This window comes from Podarcis bocagei (assembly GCF_964188305.1).
Source record: "Podarcis bocagei genome assembly, chromosome: 2".
Lineage (NCBI taxonomy): Eukaryota > Metazoa > Chordata > Lepidosauria > Squamata > Lacertidae > Podarcis > Podarcis bocagei.
Genome location: NC_138126.1, coordinates 55199060 through 55220375, shown reverse-complemented (window position 1 = coordinate 55220375; position 21316 = coordinate 55199060). Strand labels below are relative to the sequence as shown.

The 21316-nt window shown below is 40.9% G+C and overlaps 1 protein-coding gene and 1 long non-coding RNA gene across 3 annotated transcripts in view; one reads left to right on the top strand and one right to left on the bottom strand.

Moving 5' to 3' along the window:
* Window positions 1-21316, bottom strand: part of LOC308577287 — a 397406-nt gene that overhangs the window by 35945 nt on the left and 340145 nt on the right. The window lies entirely within an intron of this gene.
* Window positions 1-21316, top strand: part of IARS1 (isoleucyl-tRNA synthetase 1) — an 84440-nt gene that overhangs the window by 13026 nt on the left and 50098 nt on the right. For both annotated transcript variants that reach the window (XM_081176112.1, XM_081176113.1), the window contains exons 7-14: window positions 4219-4336; window positions 7770-7917; window positions 11322-11409; window positions 13294-13354; window positions 14712-14807; window positions 16616-16738; window positions 17708-17799; window positions 20740-20838. In XM_081176112.1, coding sequence (XP_081032238.1) covers window positions 4219-4336; window positions 7770-7917; window positions 11322-11409; window positions 13294-13354; window positions 14712-14807; window positions 16616-16738; window positions 17708-17799; window positions 20740-20838 — 825 coding nt within the window. The remainder of the gene's footprint in view (window positions 1-4218; window positions 4337-7769; window positions 7918-11321; window positions 11410-13293; window positions 13355-14711; window positions 14808-16615; window positions 16739-17707; window positions 17800-20739; window positions 20839-21316) is intronic.

The window sequence follows — 21316 nt, the reverse complement described above, 5'->3', positions numbered from 1 at the left end:
AGGCATGCATGATGTAGCAGAAGAAGCAGGTGGCTGTTCAGCTGACATATGGGTCAGTAGACTTCCCACCTTTGCCCTCCCCACTGGTTCCTAGAAGAAGAGAAGAAGAGTTTGGATTTGATATCCCGCGCTTTATCACTACCCAAAGGAGTCTCAAAGCGGCTAACATTCTCATTTCCCTTCCTCCCCCACAAGAAACTCTGTGAGGTGAGTGGGGCTGAGAGACTTCAGAGAAGTGTGACTGGCCCAAGGTCACCCAGCAGCTGCATGTGGAGGAGAGGAGATGCGAACCCGGTTCACCAGATTATGAGTCTACTGCTCTTAACCACTACACCACACTAGCTCCTAGAACCAGGAGGGGCTTGAAGCAGGAAGTGCAGCAACGACTTCCATGCAGGAGAACTCTCAGTTTGCAGGTGTGCAACCTGGCAGGGGAGGGTATATAAGCTGGAGGAGGGGAGGGGTCTAACTTTTGATGCAACTGCTCCCCAGAGCTCAGATCTGTGGGGGACAGTTGCTTAGTGGCTAGAGGCTTGTGTGTTTGTGCGCATACAGAGTACCTTGGGAGTTGCTGCAAGTGCTTCTTTTATCAATAAAGACTTAACTATCAGACATGAGTCTTCCCTAGCTGGAGTCGGCCTGGATGATACTGCATGTCTTTATTTCTACATTGTCCTGTGGGGCTCATTCCAAGTTTAGCACTTACCTTGTCTACACAGGAGTGAGAAGCAACCATACTCACGTGTGGGAGAAAAAAAATAAAAGGGAACATCCAGGAACATCAGTGTAGGAGGTAGCTAACCTGCTCCCTGCCCTGGTTACCCGAGTTGTTATTTCAAGCCTTCCACTATCAATAAGCAGCATAGCCCAATCCTAGATTCTTTTTCTTTATCATGCTTACAAACTGTTACATAATGCAGATGCCAGCTGTTCAAAGGTGGAAAAGTCAAAAATAGAACTATGTATGCCTGATGGCTAGGCTTGCCTAAAGTAGTCTTGCTTTGCAGTGATTCTGAACACTAAAATTACTAAGCAAACTATGTAAATGGTTTTTAGATGGTATAAAGATAGCAGTCTCACTGGTCTTGTAATGCTGTCTCCAGTATTTTCTTGAAGCTTTGGTTAAGTTGTATATTATTGCAGTAGGCAGTCTTTCACATTTTTACTTGCCCACTCAACATGCAAAACGCCAGTCTGGCTCCCAACCTTACAGCTGCAGGTGATTAGTACTAAATTTGTGCAGTGATCCCCGCTTTCCCCCCAGCTCCGAGTTTGGGAGGAAGGTCGGTAGTTGCTTAGCCATGCAAGGCCAACCAGGCAAGCTTGCTGCATTAGGATTAGGGTCTGAAAAAACTCTTCTGTTGTAAAGAGAATTGTATCTACCGTAGATAGCTGAAATTAATATAAAGTAATAATAATCTGCCTACACTGATGGAGAAGGGACAGTAATGCAAGACTACTGTAACTGGAGGTATATGTGTTTGACATTTCTAGCAAGTTCCCTCACTATGCTAAGTGCCTTAACCTGTTTTCAGAGTTAATATGATGAACTATGACTAATAATTGGAAAAATTATCTTTAGCAGGCTTGCTGTGAAGCAGATCTCTATGATAGACACTTTTGAACTCCTGAAGGCAATAAGTCTTTAAAGCAGATTACAGTGGTACCTCAGGTTACATACGCTTCAGGTTACAGACTCCGCTAACCCAGAAATATTACCTCGGGTTAAGAACTTTGCTTCAGGATGAGAACAGAAATTGGGTGGCGGCGGCGCGGCAGCAGCGGGAGGCCCCATTACCTAAAGTGGTGCTTCAGGTTAAGAACAGTTTCAGGTTAAGAATGGACCTCTGGAATGAATTAAGTACGTAACCGGAGGTACCACTGTAGTTACAATATAAAAATGCTTGATATTTTTGTAACCTTATGTCTGAACTGAAGAGCCTTGCCTTCCACAAATGTCCTTGATTGTTTTCTCATGTAAACCATGTCACCTAGTCCACATATCCAGTAGTCCTGTCCCCAGATGTTGGCTTGGGTCTCTTCATTGGGTTGCAGCCTGGTGGTAAGAGCTGTTAGAAAGCGGAGTAGATTCTCCTTCACCGGAGCTTTTTAAGCAACGGTTGGATGGCAGTCTGTCATGGATGCTTTAGCTGAGATTCCTGCCTTGGTTGAACTCAATGATCCTCAGGTTCCCTTCCAACTCTACAATTCTATAGGAATTAAGAAAATGCTAAAGAATACCTACCCCTGCTAATTGCAGTTCTCTAATATATCTCTAATATCCACTTCAAAAAAATTATTGAGTCTCTACAACAGGGTTGCAATTACTGATGCCTGTTTTAACAAGTAAATGAAATATTGAATTAGTTCGTACATAATGCTAAGCCAAACAGTGGCTTAGCCTGTGTGGGTTCGTGGAGAGGAACAGGAACACTCCTCTTCTGCCCCTTTTGCTGTTGTGCTACTTGGGGTTGGCCCATTGTTTGGCGTAGCATGTTGTCCACATCTGGGCTTGTGATTTGTCTTACTCCAGGCAAATCAAGAACTGTAAAAAGGGGTTTTTTTTGGTTTACAGCTTATGGTTTGTCTTGAGGAGACAAACTGGGGGTCTGTGATTTGGACAGCATGCTAAGTTAAACCATGGCCTAGCTTTGGGTAGCTTGGCAGCAGGAGGACTAGGCAAGGAGTGCTTGGCTGTAGCCTCGTCTCTGAGATCCTGCTTCTTGCAAGTTAGCACCAAGGCACGATTCAGTTTAACAGTACGTGACATGTGAGCCGTTGCTGGATCACTTGAAAGTTATTAATGTTACATTTCCTCTCTGAAAGATAGACATCTTGTAAATTCAGCTTTTTCTTGTACTTGCAGAATTGAACTGTCTTATTCTAATGGCAACACAAACATTTGTGAGCTGTAAAAATGAAAGATGGTGCAGGAAAAGAAAGAACACTTTTCCTGCACTTGGAAAAAATTCCACAAGAGGGAATCGTTGACTTGAATTTGGCTTAGCAGTTCAGTCATCTGGTGATTCAGCTCTTGATTTTGTGTGTGCATGACATTTATATCTATTTTCTCAGAGAGGATTTCCCCCTCTAGTAATAGTTACTAGTTTGTTTTCTTTGGAATATAGAAATAAAATATAGCAACTTTGTATTTAAAAAATGTGCATTACTGTGTCTACTGTAATAAGAATACAGTATCAAACCAAAAGCTCATCTAGGTCAGATTTCTGTTCTTACAATGGCCAACCAGATCTCTGTGGGAAGTTCACAAGCAGCAGGTGAGCACAAGACACTCTTCTGTTTGTGTTCCCCAGCATCTGGGATTCACAGGTATACTGCTTCTGATACTGAAAGCAATTTAGCCATTGTGACTAGTATACATTGGTGACCTAAATCCCCTTTAAAGCCATCCACGTTAGTGGCCATCATCACATTTTGTGGCATTAAATTCCACAGTTTTTAGCTATGCATTGTGTTAGGCCCACCCATGAAGTGGGGTGAAGCTCCCACCTGGCACCAGTGCCAATTTTCACCAAAATCTTAGGCAATTTCAGTGATTTCTTGCCAGAAATCAGTCCTGATACTGGCACTGCTCCCCTGCTAGTGGCCGAGGCAGCAGGGTGGGTGGTGTAGCAGGACGGCAAAGTCAGTATACCAAATGAGAGCATGACAAGTTACAGAGTTAGCCAAGTTGAATAGTGAATAGGCTCCAGGGTTAATAAAGCAAATACATTTTATAATTTATTCTAGGGTGACATAGCATCCTATAAACTCCCCTCCTGCCTTGTTAAGGGGGATTGTACAATCTGATTGTAAGATGAGAAGCGTTTCTGTGATGATTTCTCTAGGTGCTTGCAACATCTGTATTGTTTGACCTTAGAAATCTCTACAGATGCTATAGCAACTTAAGATAGAAAGCTTGAGTATTCATTACTTTTTAAAAATTGTACTTCAATGCAGTTGCTGCTCTGTGTTCTGTGCTTTTGGCCTGGAAAGTACAACTTGCATGATAAGATACCGAAGGGCAAAATGTTTTTTGTTTTTTTTTAAAGAATTTATTTACAGTAAACTCACCAGGGAGGAAAGTAGTTCTGGGCAGAAGTTCTGTGCCTTCTTCCTACATGTGGTCACTTGACTTCTCTAACTATTATAATCTTTTAAAATAAAACAAACTTGTTCTGTTTGTTTGCTTAAATTGCTATTTATTTATTCATTTAGGTGGGTTTTCAAGCAGCTTTATGACAAAGGACTGGTATACCGAGGAGTTAAAGTCATGCCTTTTTCAACAGCATGTAACACACCCCTTTCTAACTTCGAGTCTCACCAGAATTATAAGGTATGTAAGCTTGTTATGTTGTTGTGTTTCTTTTTTTAACTGCCAGCCTGATCTAAAGCTGAATAAATATTTTAGATTCCTGTGCAGTGCTGCTGTTACCACTGGACCAAGTGGCATAAGTCCATCTGCCACCCTACATATGTCCAGGATGCCATAGGCCAGGGGCCTCCTAATGACTGTTAGTAGCAGCAGGCTATAGTGTGCTAGAAAGCATTGCTCCAAATACCTGAAGTGGTACCCTGTAGCTGCTCTGATGCCCCCCGTGGCTCTGCAGCCTAACGGGTAGCATCTGAGTGGCTCAGCTCATTGCCATTCTTTTTACACTCTGAGGAAGTTACTGAGTTAAAGCAAAGCAGTGGCAGGCAGCAAACACCCTGGTCTGGCCAAGCTGGCTGCCATGCCAACTATGCCTGAAATGGTGGTGGTGGTAAGGCTGGGCAGCAAGTGCAGGTATGAGAGTGGAGGAGTAGATATCAGCAAGAAGGCAGGCAGGGTGCATATGTATGCAAAGGTTGGGGCAGCCACAGCACCAAGGTTGCAGAGAGCAGCATCTGGGTTGGGGAGAGCTGTACAAGACAGTTTGCTTGGTGCCCCCTTAAACCTGGCACTGCCTGTGCTGCTCTGTCTCATATTCTAGGGTGGGTAGGCAAGTATGGGCCTAGGATCTATTTAGCCTACAGTAATGTGCTCTGTGTATGCTAAGGGAGCAGGTGGCGCTGTGGTCTAAACAACACAGCCTCTCAGGCTTGCTGATCGGAAGGTCGGCGGTTCAAATCTGTGTGAGGGGGTGAGCTCCCGTTGCTCCGTCCCAGCTTCTGCCAAGCTAGCAGTTCAAAAGCACGCCAGTGCAAGTAGGTAAATAGGTACTGCTGCGGCAGGAAGGTAAATGGCATTTCCATGTGTTCTGCCTTCCTTCATGGTCCTCCGTGTACTAGTAGCGGTTTAGTCATGTTGGCCACATGACCCAGAAAGCTGTCTGTAGACAAACGCCAGCTTCCTTGACCTGAAAGCGAGATGAGCGCCACACCCCATAGTCGCTTTTGACTGGACTTAACCTTCCAGGGGTCCTTTACCTTTTTACCTTGTATGTGGGCTAATTCTGGTGACTGCTTGTACAGAACATTATAGTATCTTGCTCCAGTTGCATACTGGGCTCTTGCGAATTGTCCATCCGATCTGCACAGTCTTCAGTAGATTCTTGTAGTATGTTGAGCATGATGTGGATTTTGTGCTATATTTCTGTGGCCTGAGGATGTGGAAACACTGACACCTGAGGTGGTGGATGGTGACCTGAAAGAGAGACTCTTTGGTAGTGGCATCCCTTCTGGAACATTTTCCAGACTTGTTTGCTGCCAACTGTGTCATCTTCCAGCAAAGTCTTGTTTATTCTCACCGTTCTTTAAAGTTTTTTTGGGTTTTGACTGAGACCTTTTTAATCTGCCAGTTTATTGTTTGCTATAGTGTTGGATTTTTATAGTAAGCCACTCTAAGAACTATTTGTTGACGAGTAGTATAAAAAATATCAACTTGAGCTGCTGCTTCAAACCCATAATTTGTTTTAACCTGCTTGGGATCCAATAACTTTTTATTTTGTCCAGCTTTTAGGGAATTAAGGCACCCTGTTTGTATGTGTGTGTAGTTGGAATTTTGAAGCTGCTGCTGCTTAGATTTTGACTAGCTGCTTTTTTCTAAACAGCTGATTATTTTTAAATGTCAGCGCCTACCCCCAAAATGTGATGTTTTTAGGATTCTGTAATGCTGTAACAAATCCTGAACCTGAAGGATAGTGTAGACTAAACAAAGTAAATCTGCAAAATGGTATTCATTTCTCTTCCATATAGTGAACAGCACATTATGTGAGCTTCCAAGTAAACATAAGAATTGAGAATTCTCTGTTACACTCTAAATAAAATGCGTTATGCTATCACTGGTTTTCCTGCAAAGTGTTCTGGAGTGTTTCAGTTTTTTGGAATGTACACTGTCAAAACTCAGAATTCTGAAAACAGGGTTCAGCTAACTTCTAAGAGAACAAAAAATAACTTTGGTGGTTCTTTTCTTTAAAAAGTTTTTTCCCATTCTGTATGTGAATTCAAGAACTACAAAAACAAGTTATTTAACAACAAAAAAAGAGTGATGTTCTTAAGCTTCCTGGGGTCCTCTGAAATGCGTATTAAACTGAACACAAAGTGCACAAATGGCTCTTCCCTTGTTCTAACACAAAGCTTGTATTCCTGAGAAGTAAGCTTATGGAGTAAGGCAGTGGAGAAAGAAAAATAGCTCACCAGTATTCTGCAGCTGAAGTGTTGTTCATCCTGCAAAATGCCAATAAATGTTCAGTGAAAATTGCTCAACTATATTTAGTATTTGTTGAAACCGTGAAGGTGGCTGGCAGCATACAACATTGCTCAGAGACTGAACAGAATTGCTAGCAGTTATATAATAACAACGGGGAAAGCATGCTTGTGTTTTGGCTGCTGAGTGAGCTTCATGCTCAGTGAGTGAACTCCCTCTGGAGTAATTCTTAGTTCTAACATAAATAGTGGCAAACACTAATGGAATTACCAGAGTTTACTCAGGGTGTGAAGAAGGAACCAGGGGGAGCTGGCAGTGCAAAAATTAATATATTGCAAGGTCTTCTGACGCTGTACCTTTGAAGATCGCTATCCAGACTGTCAAAAGTGCTAGAAGAAATGGGAGGCAGGGATGGAATCTTCGCCAGCTTAATAGTTTTTAATCTGGGACTCAAACAAATCATTGACACTCACTTTATCCTAACCTTACCTGAGTCATGTGAGCCTGAACACTGTATAACTTGGCAAACAACTGAATATTGGAAATGAAAATGCTGTAAAAAAACCGAGAGGGAGGCAGAGGCAGATGGGGATAGACTGTGCTGTTTTATTGTAATCATGTGAATACCCTAATAGGTTATAGGTAAAAGTACAGGACAGTGCTCTTGGATTCATGTCTACCCTAAACTCAAGACATGTAGAATTTGAAGCAGCTCCATACAAATTGTTGTTTAATTTGAAGCTACAAATTAGCTCCATGCCTATCTGGAGTGTACCTCTGCTGTACCTCTCAGCACAATAGCCACATTGTTTGTATCTAGCTATATTGCTTGTTTTGGTTAACCTAGGTAATGGTGTTTTGCTCCCAATCTCCGTTTAAATAGTTAATTACATAAAAATCTGAATAGGTTGTTTTTTTTTTTAAAAAACGGGGCTATTTCTTAACAATCCAGTAGCTTATGGAGAAGATTGTTTTAAGAAAGATACTTGTTGCCATAGCCTTTGATAAATGAATCATGCTCTGTAATAAGTATTAAGAATATTGTTGGCCATAACAGTTTGCTTTCATTATTTGCTCCTTTGTGCATAAAAAGGTTAACTTTTTCCACGTTGCTTCTAACTTTTCTAATCCTGTATTTGAGGATGTCCAAGACCCTTCGGTCATTGTTACCTTTCCATTGGAAGAAGATGAAGGCATCTCTCTAGTTGCTTGGACGACAACCCCTTGGACTCTGCCTAGCAACCTGGCCCTCTGTGTCAACCCAGACTTGCAATATGTGAAGGTGGAAGGCAAGTGCAAAATATGCTATGCTTTCTTTGAGTGGTTTCACGTGCATGCTTACTTGCAAGTATGTCCCAGTTGGTTCCGTGGGGCTTGATCCCAGGGGAGCATGCATAGGACTGTAGTCATGGTTTTGCAAACGGCAACTTTTGTAACCAACCCATACAACATGTTTCTCCATCCTGTCCACCTGCATGTACTGCTGTATTCTAGAACAGCATGTACATTGACTTGACTTGCCTGGCAGCAGCAGGAGTCATTTCCTTCAGTCAAATACGCAAGTGGCTTATTGCAAAGCTGATGTAACTTTTCACTTTTGTTCTGTCATCTTAATAAAAACAAAAAACCTGAAAGTAACTTCATGCTGTTGTCATAATAAATCTCAGGAAGGCAGCATAATGGGGGAGAGTACAATGGTTACATAAAGTGCTTCACTCCAAACTCCTGTAGCTTTTGTTTAATTTATTATGATTTATCTAATTGGTTTGCCCTCTGATTTACCTACCCATGATGATTCAAGCTGCCTTCTAATGCTAAAAGGATAATTGGAAAATTTCCTTGTAAGGGAATCTCTGGTGCGTCTTCTGCTGAGCTCCGTGCTGCAGGCTAGGCCAATCCCCGTCCAATAAAGATATCCTTTCCAGTCACAGCTAACCAGAGTGGTGCAGCTTCTTTTCAAGCATGGGTCTCTCTTGGCCCACAAAATAAGCAAAAATATGCCTGAGATGAACTCTGCACAGTCAACAGCCATTATCTAACTTGGTACATTAGTTTGCCTGGGCTGAACCCTGTAATCTGTTTTCAGTGCCCAGGCTGTTCCCTGGAAAGCATGGATTAAGAATATGTGAGATGCTCTTGAGGAGGTGCAGAGTGCATTCCCCTCACCAGGGATGGGGAACCTCTGGCCCATGGGGCTAATTAGGCCTGATACTGGTTTCGGTTCGCCCCACCAGGCTGTTTTCCCTAAACAGTGCCCATCTGCCCCACACCTGACTTCATACGTTGATGCCAGGTGGAGGTGTGCCTGCCAAGAATCTGGAGCCTTAAGTTGCACATACATATGCATATCATGTAGAGCTGTATTGATTCCTTCACAGAGTTACAAATGAAACATCCAGAGCTATCTCCTCAGCTCAGATGAAGCGGTTTCTGAAATTACTGCCTCCCATTCTTTGTTGCTCATCACTTACGTCCTCTGCAAATTTGGCCTCAGTAGTAAATTGGGCCTGGCCCAGTCACTCCTTAGAAATTTTGAATTGATAGTTCTCGAGTTCTAAAGCAATCTTTTGAACAAAGCCATAATGGCTGAAAGATTTGCTTCCTCCCAAATTAGCACACATCTATTCTTTGCTACTGCTACACTGCTTTGCTCAAGGCTTTTTGAAAGCCTTTGCAAGATTTTCTCAGTCTTGTGGTTCATTCTACCAGGTGTCTGAATTGCAGTGATCCACAAAGATGCGAGGAGTTTTATCTGTATAAAATACGGGGCTCATCCCTTCTCTCTACAACTCTAGCAATTGTTTCATTTAAAAAAATATTTCTCAAAGTTTATTAAACATATAGCAATACTAAAAATATTTGATACAAAAGGAAAAGAAGTGTTAGAAAAATACATAAACCAGCCTTGTAAATAAGCCCATAAAAGTTGCTAGTGTACATATTTTCAGGAGGACCTAAGAGTGCCACCCTCCTACAGCAGACAACTGTATTTCTATACTGGGTGTAGAGGAGGGGTTTTTACTCCTATTGGCAGCCTGCTTGGTTTCTCTGCTGCACACAGAGAAGGGATGGAACACTGCTGTGGTCTTCTGCCAGCCTGCTCCTTGCCTGCCTGCAATCCCTTGTTGCTTTAGTTACCAGGTGAATGCTGAAATACAAGGCTGATACAAATCTATATAACAAATTGTAAGATAGCAGTTGAAGGCATATTTTTTTCCAACTACGTAAGGTCCTTAGAACCTTCCACCTAATTTTTTAACATTAAAATAATTTTAATTTTATTATTGCACATATCTCACCTGTCCTTCATGGAGCTAAGGCATTCATGGTTCTTCAACATTTTATCTTTGCAAGAGCTGCACATGGAAGGTTCGGTTGACAGTTTGGAATAGCTAAATCCTCAACTTCGGTTTGTAAATCAACAAGAATTATGTAAACATATTCATATTTTTGCAACAATTAATACTTGTATTCAGAGAAAAAAGGTTGCCTCTTATAAATCTGTATTTTGCCTTCCACACAATTCCCAGTTGTTTCAGGATATCTTTCTTGGGCATTCATAGCCAAAGTGTCCATCATGAAAAGTGCTTGGTAGCTTTTCTTCTTTCCAATCCGAAGGTCATTCATACCCTTAATGACATGAACTTCTTTGTCCAAAGAAATATAACCCCCTCGGTGCCCTAACTGTAATATTTATGCATATTTCTGCTTTGCAACACAGCATGCATCCTGTCTTGGGGGAACCAGTAATAGAAGTGTGTCATAGAGAGATCTGGGGAGGAATTCTGTCCCTTCAACCTTTTCCCAGAATCTCTGGGTCTTGCTGTTGCCCAAGCATCAGAATCTGAGAAATATATTCAGTTCTTATTAGTTTGCTGTATGTTGCTTTCTGGAAGCAGAATTCCCATCCTCACAATTTAACCTTTTTAGATTTTGGAAACTGAATATGGCCTTTGTATCCACAGAGCATTTTCATTCTGGAAAAGCTTGCTCCTCTTATTAATCTTGTATTGTGAAAGTAGGCAATGCTTGCTGTCTATGAGGCAATGGATACAGAGGACACTGCAAGACCAACAATCAGCTTGGGTTGTTGTCATGTTCAAAACTTTAGGCATTCTCTTCACATCAGAGTTTGGTGGCAGAGCTGGAGCATTGAGATAAGCTTGGGGCAAGAACAGTGGGGCTTCAGGCAGATCAGAACTCAGTTTGGTTTGAAGGGAAGGGTCACGCCTCATTGGCATGTGCTGTGCCGACAATTGTGCTTTAATACTTCCAATCATTTGTCTCATTTAAATAATTGAAAACCTCTTTGAGAGAGCTGTGCTGTTGCACTATAAAAACTGACTGACCAGCTTGCCTAACTGAAGGTTCTGCTTTTGAAGGAACCACCAAGAAATGGACCCTGGGTAGGGAGAGCTGGACTGTTGGTTTCAGATTCTAGCTTCCTTAACCATGGTTTTGGTGTGATGTCTGTGCTGAGTCTGAAAGTACAGGTTTGGATTTGGGAAGTGATTTTTTAAAAAGTGTGTAATAGCCTATGTCTTTATTTGGTCTTGGCCCCTGTAATAATAGCGTAAGAGGTATTTTAATTAGCAGAAATGAGCCTGGCATCTTCATACTTATGCTGTTTTTCATATATCTTTCTGTAAGATTTCAGCAATTGAATATTAACATCCATGGATTTCCTCCCCAGATAAAAATACAGGGAAGATTTTCATTTTGATGGAAGCTCGACTGGCATCCCTGTACAAATCTGAAAGTGAATATGCAATACTTGACAGGCAAGTAGATAAATTAGTACATACATTCTAAATTCCACATTCTATAAATAATTGCATTGCAAGGTAAGAGAATAGAAGAATTGTTGTTTTTTCTTAGTCTGATGCCATAATATATGAAATTGCTTGTATGTGCGGCAGTCTCTCAAAAGATCTGGTATCGGCCACTGAAGATTGCATTAGATTTGAAGTTTCATCTGTAGTAAGCGGTGACTTTATTTTTCTGCAGCTTTTTATCAATAATGTTAGAGTGTGAACTTGGTTTTGAAAAGTAGGGTTCTCCAAGTCTCAATCTGACTCAGACAATAGCATTCTGGATCTCCTTTATGGTCTTATTGGCATAACTGTTTTAAAATCAAGGCTTTTAAAGTGCCATCCACAAAACCATTGAAGTCACTGGCAAAGCTCCCATTTGTTTTAAAGAACCAGGATTGCACAATTTTGTGTCTGCCCCAGTTCTGTTAAGGCCATCGAATATAAAAAAAACACACATCAAATGACCAAAGATGATAGAATTTTGTTAAGAATTGCAACTGTCACAAACTCTGAAGAATACTTTCCTAAGAGTGTTTTCTTGTCATTCACTGCCTTTCCTGCTGCAATTTTCTCAAACATCTACAAAGCGAAGCTGATTTCATTTTCCAGATATAAGAAAAAAGTCTTAACTGAAATAAATAGAACAGCAGAGATTTATCACAGAATTATAGAGTTCAAAGGGATCCCGAGGGTTATCTAGTCCAACCCCCTTCCAGCCAGTTTATAGGAGAAATAAAAAAAATCCTTCCTGTAGCACCTTAAAGACCAACTAAGTTAGTTCTTGGTATAAGCTATCGTGTGCATGCACACTTCTTCAGATACAAGTGTGCATGCACACTTCTTCAGACACTTCTTCAGTGTGCATGCACACGAAAGCTTATACCAAGAACTAACTTAGTTGGTCTTTAAGGTGCTACAGGAAGGAATTTTTTTATTTTGACTGTGGCAGACCAACACGGCTACCTATCTGTAACTAGTTTATAGGAGGTTGAGGAATGCTTTGCTGGAATGTAAACCACCACCACACACATAAAACTATGTAGATTTGCAGCTTCTAGTTAGTCCATGAAAGCTTATACCGTAATAAATTTGTTGGTCGTTAAGGTACCACAAAACTTAGTTGTATTTGCTGCAACACAGACACGTGGCTGTCCCTCTTTAAAAAAGTGTAGGTGGGCCAAGTATTCCTATTCATCCGGTCCATTGGCTGAAGAGGCTTAGCTTCCAGTGCCTTGCTGCTGATGGAGAAAGGTTTATCTAGCAGGGTGGGAACTTCACTGTGGAGGCCCCTGTGGAAAACGCAGTAGGCTTAGCATTTCTGCCAGTAGAGCTCCTGTGAGCAGTAGCCCTGAAATAGGGCATCTGAGGTGAAGGTAGGACAGAGAGGATTGGATCCTTGCAAGGCCCATTCATTATTTGAGGAGGCCTGTGAAGTGGGCCCTCAGTTCTCACCAGCACAGAGCAGTTCCCAGCCACTGAAACCAATTGGGGGGGGGGGGTTTGAAGAAAAGATGTAGGAGGAAAGGTCCAACATCCCCACCTCCTGTTGCGTTGCCACAGGACTTAGGAAGTGGTAGTAGATCTGCCACTTTGCACCCTCTAGGCCTCCTAGGCTTGCTCAGTTTGTGTCTTTCTTGGAGTTCCAAGAAGTTTTTATATCATTGTAACTTGCTGATGGAGATTCTGTTGCTTGTTGCTTTGATATTTATGCAGTACTTCCATGCAGTTTTATTTTAATGTCTTGTTTTATTATGTTGCATATGGCTCCTATAGCCAAAAAGCGTTTGATAAATATTGTACATAAACAAAACTTCTTAACTACTGCAAATTTTTGGGGGGAATGTGTTTCAGGTTTCCTGGTGTTACCCTTAAAGGGAAGAAATATAAACCTCTTTTCAAGTATTTTATCAAGGTGAGCAGTATGTGTCTTTATTATTATTATTATAATACTTATTTATTTCCTACCTTTTTCCTGAGACTCAAGGGAGCTTACACGAATTAAAAGAACACAGATAAAATAAAGAAAATAAAGAAACATAATAGTTAAAAAGTAATTAAATTCTAATAAAATTAAAACAATATAAAAACAAATCCTTTCAGATTTGATGTTTTAACGCCATAATTTTCTCAAATGGTGTTAGTATTGTTTAGGATTATAAAAAGTAATGGAAAAATCAACCCTTTTGATCCATGAAGGATCAATTTATGCAGATGCGTTTGGGGAGGGAATGTGGGATCTTATGACCCAGTCTTTTAATTAATGAGACTCAAATTTACTGTGTTTTGCAATAGAACAGTGTTGTACTGGGAGTATCAGTCTTTGCCCAGGGCTTCCCCTGATGGGACTCATTAGTTGAATCCCATCCAAATTGGCTTCATTAAGATACGAAGGTTGTAATCCTATACACATTTGCTTGGGAGTAAGTTCTATTCAACTCTGCATAATTTACTTTTGAGTAGATATGTATAGGCTTGCAGTGTAAAATAAATTTAGGGTAGCTTTATGTGCTTTGCTTCCCTTTGTGGAACAATAGAGGGCTACGTCCAGCTAATAATTGGAGCAGATCCATTGAAATCTGTGAACAGTGACTAACTTAAGTTTATTGATTTCAGTGGAACTACTCAGTTTAGAACAATCCATAGTGCACCGTGACCTTCGCCTTGACAGCTTTAGAACCTTTTTAATCATCCTGAGTCCTTACCGCATCTTCTCATGAATATTCCCAAGCCTTGTTTGAGATGAAGGATCAGGGAAATTGTGGGTGTATCATATGCAGATGTATGGATGCCACCTTTGCATGTCGGTTCTGTGTGCTCTGTCATGTGTGCATGCAAAGACCCACATTCCACCCTGATTAGAAAATGGCTATTTTTGATCTAAATTGTCCCTCAGTTCTGGAGGGTGTCTCATAGATCTCTAATAGAATAATATCTAATGGAAGGTACCATGAGGATCATCTAGTCCAAACCCCGTGGAATGCAGGAATATGCAGCTGTCCCTTATGGGGATCGAACCTGCAACCTTGGCATTGTCAGCACCACTCTCTAACCAACTGAGCTATCCAGGAAGCTTTTGTTTGGTATTCATACTGCTGATCTCTCTCTATGTCAGTTTATGTAACTCATGTTTGTAGCAGTGGTTTTAATGAACAAATTCATATGTAACCATTACTAGAATGCTTGAACAGTGTTTCTGGCTTGTCATATTTTCCATGCCAATGTTTTGTACATTTTTTTTTTAAAAAAAACACCTATCTCTTTTGTGCTAGTGCAAAGAAAATGGTGCTTTTACTGTAGTGACTGACAACTATGTGAAGGAAGAAGAAGGTACCGGGGTTGTACATCAAGCTCCTTACTTTGGCGCTGTAAGTTTAAAGTCACTTATGTGCTTTTATGTCAAACATGTTTTGATCTTGTCTTAACTCTTTTAATTGAGAAATTCAGATTCTTTTTTGATCCAGTAACTTGTCAGGAGCTCACTGTACACATATTCTAATGACAACGAGTACATTTGTGTTACCTACCAATTTCCATTTGCTCCTGACACAATATAGAAACAGCATCATAATTTGTATTAGAACTCTTTTGTGCAGTACATCTTTTTTGAAAAGAAGATAGCCTAATAGTAAGCAGGCTATGTGTCCACTACATTTCAAAAATTAACTCTCAAGGGGACTGCTGCCTTAGTTCAGCCACGGTTTGTCTTAGCATATTGTCTGAATTTGGGCTCATTATTTAGCTCTCTCCAAACTTTTATAGCACACACACAGACACACAGCTTACTCATAGTTACTCCAAACTATGAACTTTGTCCAAGGTTTGTTTTATGGTTTATGGATTGCATTTTGTTTGGGAGAATTAAACCACAAGCCTGGACTTGGACAGTGTGTTAATCCAAACCATGGCTTAACTCACCACAGCAGCAGAACAAGAACTGGGGCAGAGCGAAGTGGCTGCATGTTCTTCTCTGCAAATCTGGATGGTACTGATTCATAGTTTGACGTAGTGCAATGTGCAAACCATGAGAGAGCATTCTAGAAGCATTAAAAGGGAAAGAGAACATGTAAACCTGAGACTCATTCAATGCTCATTCACAGAATACTGAACCATGGTTTGCTCTCAACAGATGCCAACAAAAAGACACGTGTTGAAGCTCTCTAGACTATTTGAGAACTTGAGATGATGATTTTATTTATTTATTTATTTATTTATTTATTTATTTATTTGCAATTTCTCCCAAGAATGGCAAAATGCTCAGGCAGTTTGATGTGACCATGGGCCCATTGTGTGGGAAGCTGCCTCCTACCAAGTCAAATCATCTAGCTCTGTATTGTTTACACTGCCTTGTAGTGGCTTTCCAGGGTTTCAGGTGGGAGTCTTTCTTCCAGGCCTACCTGGAAATGCCTAAGATGGAACCTGGTACTGTCAAACCTCGGTTCCCAAACTGCTCCATTTTGGAATGTTTCTGCCCCCAAATGCCAAAAACCCAGAAGTAAATGCTCCAGTTTTTGAACGTTTTTCGGAAGTCAAATGTTTTTCAGAAGCCGAACATCCGATGCGGCTTCTGTTTGATTGCTGGAAGCTCTTGCAACTAATCGGAAGCCACGCCTTGGTTGTCAAACGTTTCGGAAGCTGAACGGGCTTCCGGAATGGATTAAGTTCGACAACCGAGGTTTGACTGTACTTTCTGTGAACAATCACATGCTCTCCATTCATCTACAACCCTGCCCTAGTTATCATCACCCCCCCCCCACTCTAAAACATGGGAAATGCAAATTAAGGTGACTAAATCTTGCAAGTCTTGTAAAATCTCTTGATTACTCATTATTTGATTTGCAACTATCCGCATTTGATTGGAAAGTATTTGTCTCCTGAGGTAGTGGGCAGAAATGTGGTGCTTCTTTCTGTGGTGTTTGATCATTTGCACATGTGGGTAACCGGTTGATGCTGCAACCATGAAGTGAAAAACATGCGTGAATGAACTCATCCTCAGTGTGACAAGATACTTTATAACACAAGAAGCAAAGTATTTCCCAGTGTGAAGAAACAACTTAGCAGGTTCCTGTTGAAGTTGGGGAATCTAGAAAATCCAGCAAAATTTTGAAATTCAAAATGCTGCCTTAGAAATCAAGAGACACACATTTGAATATTTAACTTTATTTTTCTCACATAGGATGACTACAGAGTCTGTATGGATTTTAATATCATTCGGAAAGATTCAGTACCAGTTTGTCCTGTTGATGCCTCGGGCTGTTTCACAGCAGAAGTGACAGATTTTGCTGGACAATATGTGAAGGTTGGTTGTGAAGGAAGGAAGCTAGAAAAACTCAGTGTCAAGCAGTATTCATAGACTGAAGAGAAGTGTGTGCTTTGTTTCCTACTGCTGCTTTTTGCCATAAATGTTGTCAGTGGTATTGTTTGTGAAAATGGTGAAAAATCCAGATGAATCATTTCCACTCCAGCACTTCTTCATTCAGACCTTTGCTCACTTCTGACTAAACAAGCTATAATCAGAAGCCTGGGTCTGTTTTTGGCTTACCACTCATGCTCTGTCAGGAGGAAGAAACAATGAGCCCAGTTTCAAACATCATAGCAAGTCAGTCTCTAGCTTGTTTCCTGGCAGAACAGCAGGAGGAGCAAAGTCAGCACTGTACTAGCTGCTCTTTCACATTAAACCATAGTTTTATCTTTAACTATGGTTTTAAAAAAGGTAAAGGACCCCTGACAGTTAAGTCCAGTCATGAACGACTCTGGGGTTGCAGCACTCATCTGCTTTACTGGCCAAGGGAGCCGACGTTTGTCCACAGACAGTTTTTCTGGGTCATGTGGCCAGCATGACTAAGCCGCTTCTGACAAACCAGAGCAGCGCATGGAAACGCCGTTTACCTTCCTGCCGAAATGGTACCTATTTATCTACTTGCACTTTGACATGCTTTCAAACTGCTAGGTTGGGAGGAGTAGGGACCGAGCAACGGGAGCTCACCCCGTCGCGGGGATTTGAATTGCCGACCTTCCGATCGGCAAGCCCTAGGCTCAGTGGTTTACACCACAGCGCCACACACGTCCTAACTATGGTTTAATATTACATAAAAACCAGCTCAGCATCTGTGCTAAATGCTAGATACATTATTAATCTCATGCTACATCGGAACTGGCTGTTAGCTTGTAATTTCTCTATTTTTTTCTTTCCTGAAGCTACCTCCCATCTGGAGAAATTCTTTGTATGGGTTATCATTATTCTAAAATAATATTTTGCTTTACTCAGGATGCAGATAAGAACATCATCAGATTCCTAAAAGAACAAGGAAGACTGGTCCATACCAGCTCTTATAAGCACAGCTATCCTTTTTGTTGGAGGTACGGAGAAGAATTAACATACTATTTAAATGAAACATTTTGACTGGTAACTTATTTGTAAAAAATATGTCCTGTTTACATTGTCTTTTATTTGCTAGACACTAAGACTAACCTATGCAGTTAAATCAGTTGTATTCAAAGCTCTCTTCGTATCTGTAAGTAGATCTCACCTCTGGCACAGAGTGTGTATAATTTCTCACAACTATCAGTGAAAGATTAACTATATGTCAAATTGGGCAGAGGCCGCTTTTTCGAATGGAAGCTGCTTTTGCCGACTTTCCCCTGAGTCACCCATGTCCATTGCAGTCTCCCTCTTTTACAGACCAGACGTTTGGTGAGGGTCACTCTCAGTGGGGAGGAGGGAGGCAGGTGTTTCCTTTTCCTCTTGTGCTTTTTTAATTGTACAGTATTGGATACAACCCATAGTGACACCATTTATTCACTAATAACTGCAGAAGGTTCTTGTTTCAGTTGCCTGGCCACAGTTGTTCATGCCCTTATAATCTCGTGGCTAGACCGTCGTAATGTGCTCTGTGTAGGTGCACTCTTGAAGATGGTTCAGAGCATGAGTGTTTACAGGGGCAGGGGAGAAACAGTTGCCTCCTCTGAGTGAGCAAAAATCCTGTTTCCTAGCTTTCATTTTTATAAAAAATGTTCTATAACAGTTGTAGAACCTGAAATATGGGAAACTAGCTTGCTCCCCTCTTTCAGTATTTTACCTTGTCTCCCGCTCCCCGCAAGAAAAAGATTCTGCAAATGCCATGGTTAAGAAACTGCATGCAATGCAAAAGTCAGCTGCAGAAGTTAAATAGTGTGTGTGCCAGATTGTTCTCCCATTGTAGCAATTCTGTGAGAGCTACACTGGCTGCTGTTATAACTGGACTTTCGTTAATATTTCCAGTGTTGGCATAGGTTTCAGAAAAATCAAAGTTCTGGCTCAGAGGAATTTAGCAGTGGGTGTATAAATATAAGCTGTGTTATATAGTTCAAACCAATTAAATCTCATGTATCAATTTATTTTGCCCTTTGAAATTGCAGAAAGAGTATGAAAATTCTTCCTGTGAAGTTATATATCTTTTAAAGCTAGTTTGAATTTGTATTCAAGTCTAATCTGTCTATATTCTCTAAGACCTTTAAAAAGAAGAATTAATCAATCTTGTTGAATCTCCCTTATCCCCAAAATTCTATAATTGGCTAGGCCTGGGAGACATTTTTCATAGCAAAAGACTAGCTTTGTGTGTGTATGCAGTCCTTTAAACTTCTAAACTTTTAGGGAGAGCTGTAGAAAGTGAAATAATTGCTCCAAACTGGTTTGGCATAGTAATATTGTATCAATCACTTTTGCTCAGTTTTAATTCTGTTTTCCACGTGCTGAACTGAACAGAGTGATATTTGTTAATAGCAAAATGTTTTGAGAGATGATGACAGTTGGTACATTGGGATCTGGCCCATATGTAATGCTTGCTTCCTGCAAACTATGGTTTGGATATTAGAAACATGCCTTTGGAATGTATGTGTATGCTCTTCCTTTTCCCTTCCATATCTAGCACACATTTTTCTTTTGTCAGCCCTAGCTGCAGTTTAGTATTTGTTCTACACTGCTAAAAACAAGGCTCTCTCGTAATCAGGCTATGCAATTCTTCATGCCCTGGTTTCAAATCCTGGTTGATATTGAACTCTGCTCAGCATCTGCAGGGAGCCAGTATTATGCCTGTACAAGGCAGGGGATAAATGATGAAACTAAGCTTCTTTACATATATAGCTTTGGTACTTTTGTTCTGTTTAGGATTTCAATATGCTGACAAGAGAGATTGCCAGCCTTCTTGAAAATCATTAGCTTTAGATTACGTAGAATTACATGTTTGGATTGAAAGGAGGCAGATAATATTTTTGCTTTTGTTGTATGGGGTTTCAAAAGCAAGTTGTCTCTTTCTCCTCTTCATTCAGTTTAGTATGCGCTATACATTGAATTTAAATTCTTTCTTGGTGTTGAGAAATGCATTTTAGCTTTTCAGGAGCTTATGTCTGGACAGATTAGGAAATAGCCCATGGCATCTTAAAATATTGCAGAGTCTGAATGCAGGCACTGTCCCTGTGTTGTCTTTAATATAAGAAGTTAACAGTGAAAACTGAGTTTAGGAACAGGAAGCTGCTTTATACTGGGTCAGAGGATTTATCCATCTAGCCCAGTATTGTTTACAGCAGGCATAGGCAAACTTGGCCCTCCAGATGTTTTGAGACTACAGTTCCCATCATCCCTGACCACTGGTCCTGTTAGCTAGGGATGATGGGAGTTGTAGTCCCAAAACATCTGGAGGGCCAAGTTTGCCCATGCCTGGTTTACAGGGACTGGCAGCAGCAGGGGTTCAGGCAGGGTTCCTTTCCAGCCCTCCCTGGAGATGCCAAGGATCCCCAAAGAAAACTAGGGTTCTTTTGCACACAAAGCATGTTCTCTGCCACTGAGCTCTAGCCCTTCTTCTTAAATGTATTATTAAACCTTTTTAATTTTATGTTTGTATGGGGCAAAGGAAACCTTTCAGAAGCTTTAAGGAAGAACCTTGAAAGGAAGATGAATCTATACTTTTGCAAGGTGTCCTCTGCGATTCTCCTTGATGCATGATTCAGTAACTGTATTCTTAAGTTCCTTGCCAGGTGGGTTTTAAATAAAAGACTTCCCACTTCTTATGGACTAAATTGGTATCCTCATGTATTCATGTACTCAGATAGCTTTCCTTTTTCCCTGGGTGATATATTGGAGTTCTATATTAGTTGCCATTTCAGTGAGACTCTGGAGGCAAGGGGCACAGTCACGCTGTGCGTGGAAATCAATGGGAATTTTGCTACTGAATTTTAGAGGGGTGACTTGTGAAGCTGGTGCAACAAGTATTGCAGAATAGCTAAAGAGCGTGCCTAATTTTCTTTTCATATCATTTATTTTAGGTCAGATACTCCTCTAATATACAAAGCTGTGCCAAGCTGGTTTGTCCGTGTGGAGCACATGGTGGAGAAGTTGCTGGAAAATAATGCTCAGTGCTACTGGTAATCTCCTCAGTTACCCTTTTACTTCATAGTTTCATTATTGTCTTGCAGCTATTTCTCCCCCACTTCTATTTTAATAAGGAACTCTGTCGCTGTGTGGCTGACATCCCCTACTCGAATTTAAGCTGGGAAAAGGTTTCTTGAGCTTAAGCCAGGCTGTAAAGAAAGATTGCTGCAGTCGATCCCACTGAATTTTACTAGTTTGTTTTTACCTATGGCTTAAGGTGATGTGTGAACTGATCCAGTAGCCAAGTACACTTGGACGGGAAGATTACTTTTAATTTCTCTGAGGACCATACTAGAAATTGCTGTTGCATTTAGTCCATTAGTATTGTTGCATGAAGCTGTTGATGTTCACATAGCTACTATCCATGCACAATTCCTGTATCTTCTCTAACATTTGGTTGTCTGTTTTTTTAATGAGGTGTAGAAGTTTGCCAGTAAAGTCTTGATCTTTTCTGACATTTGCTTTGTTTGA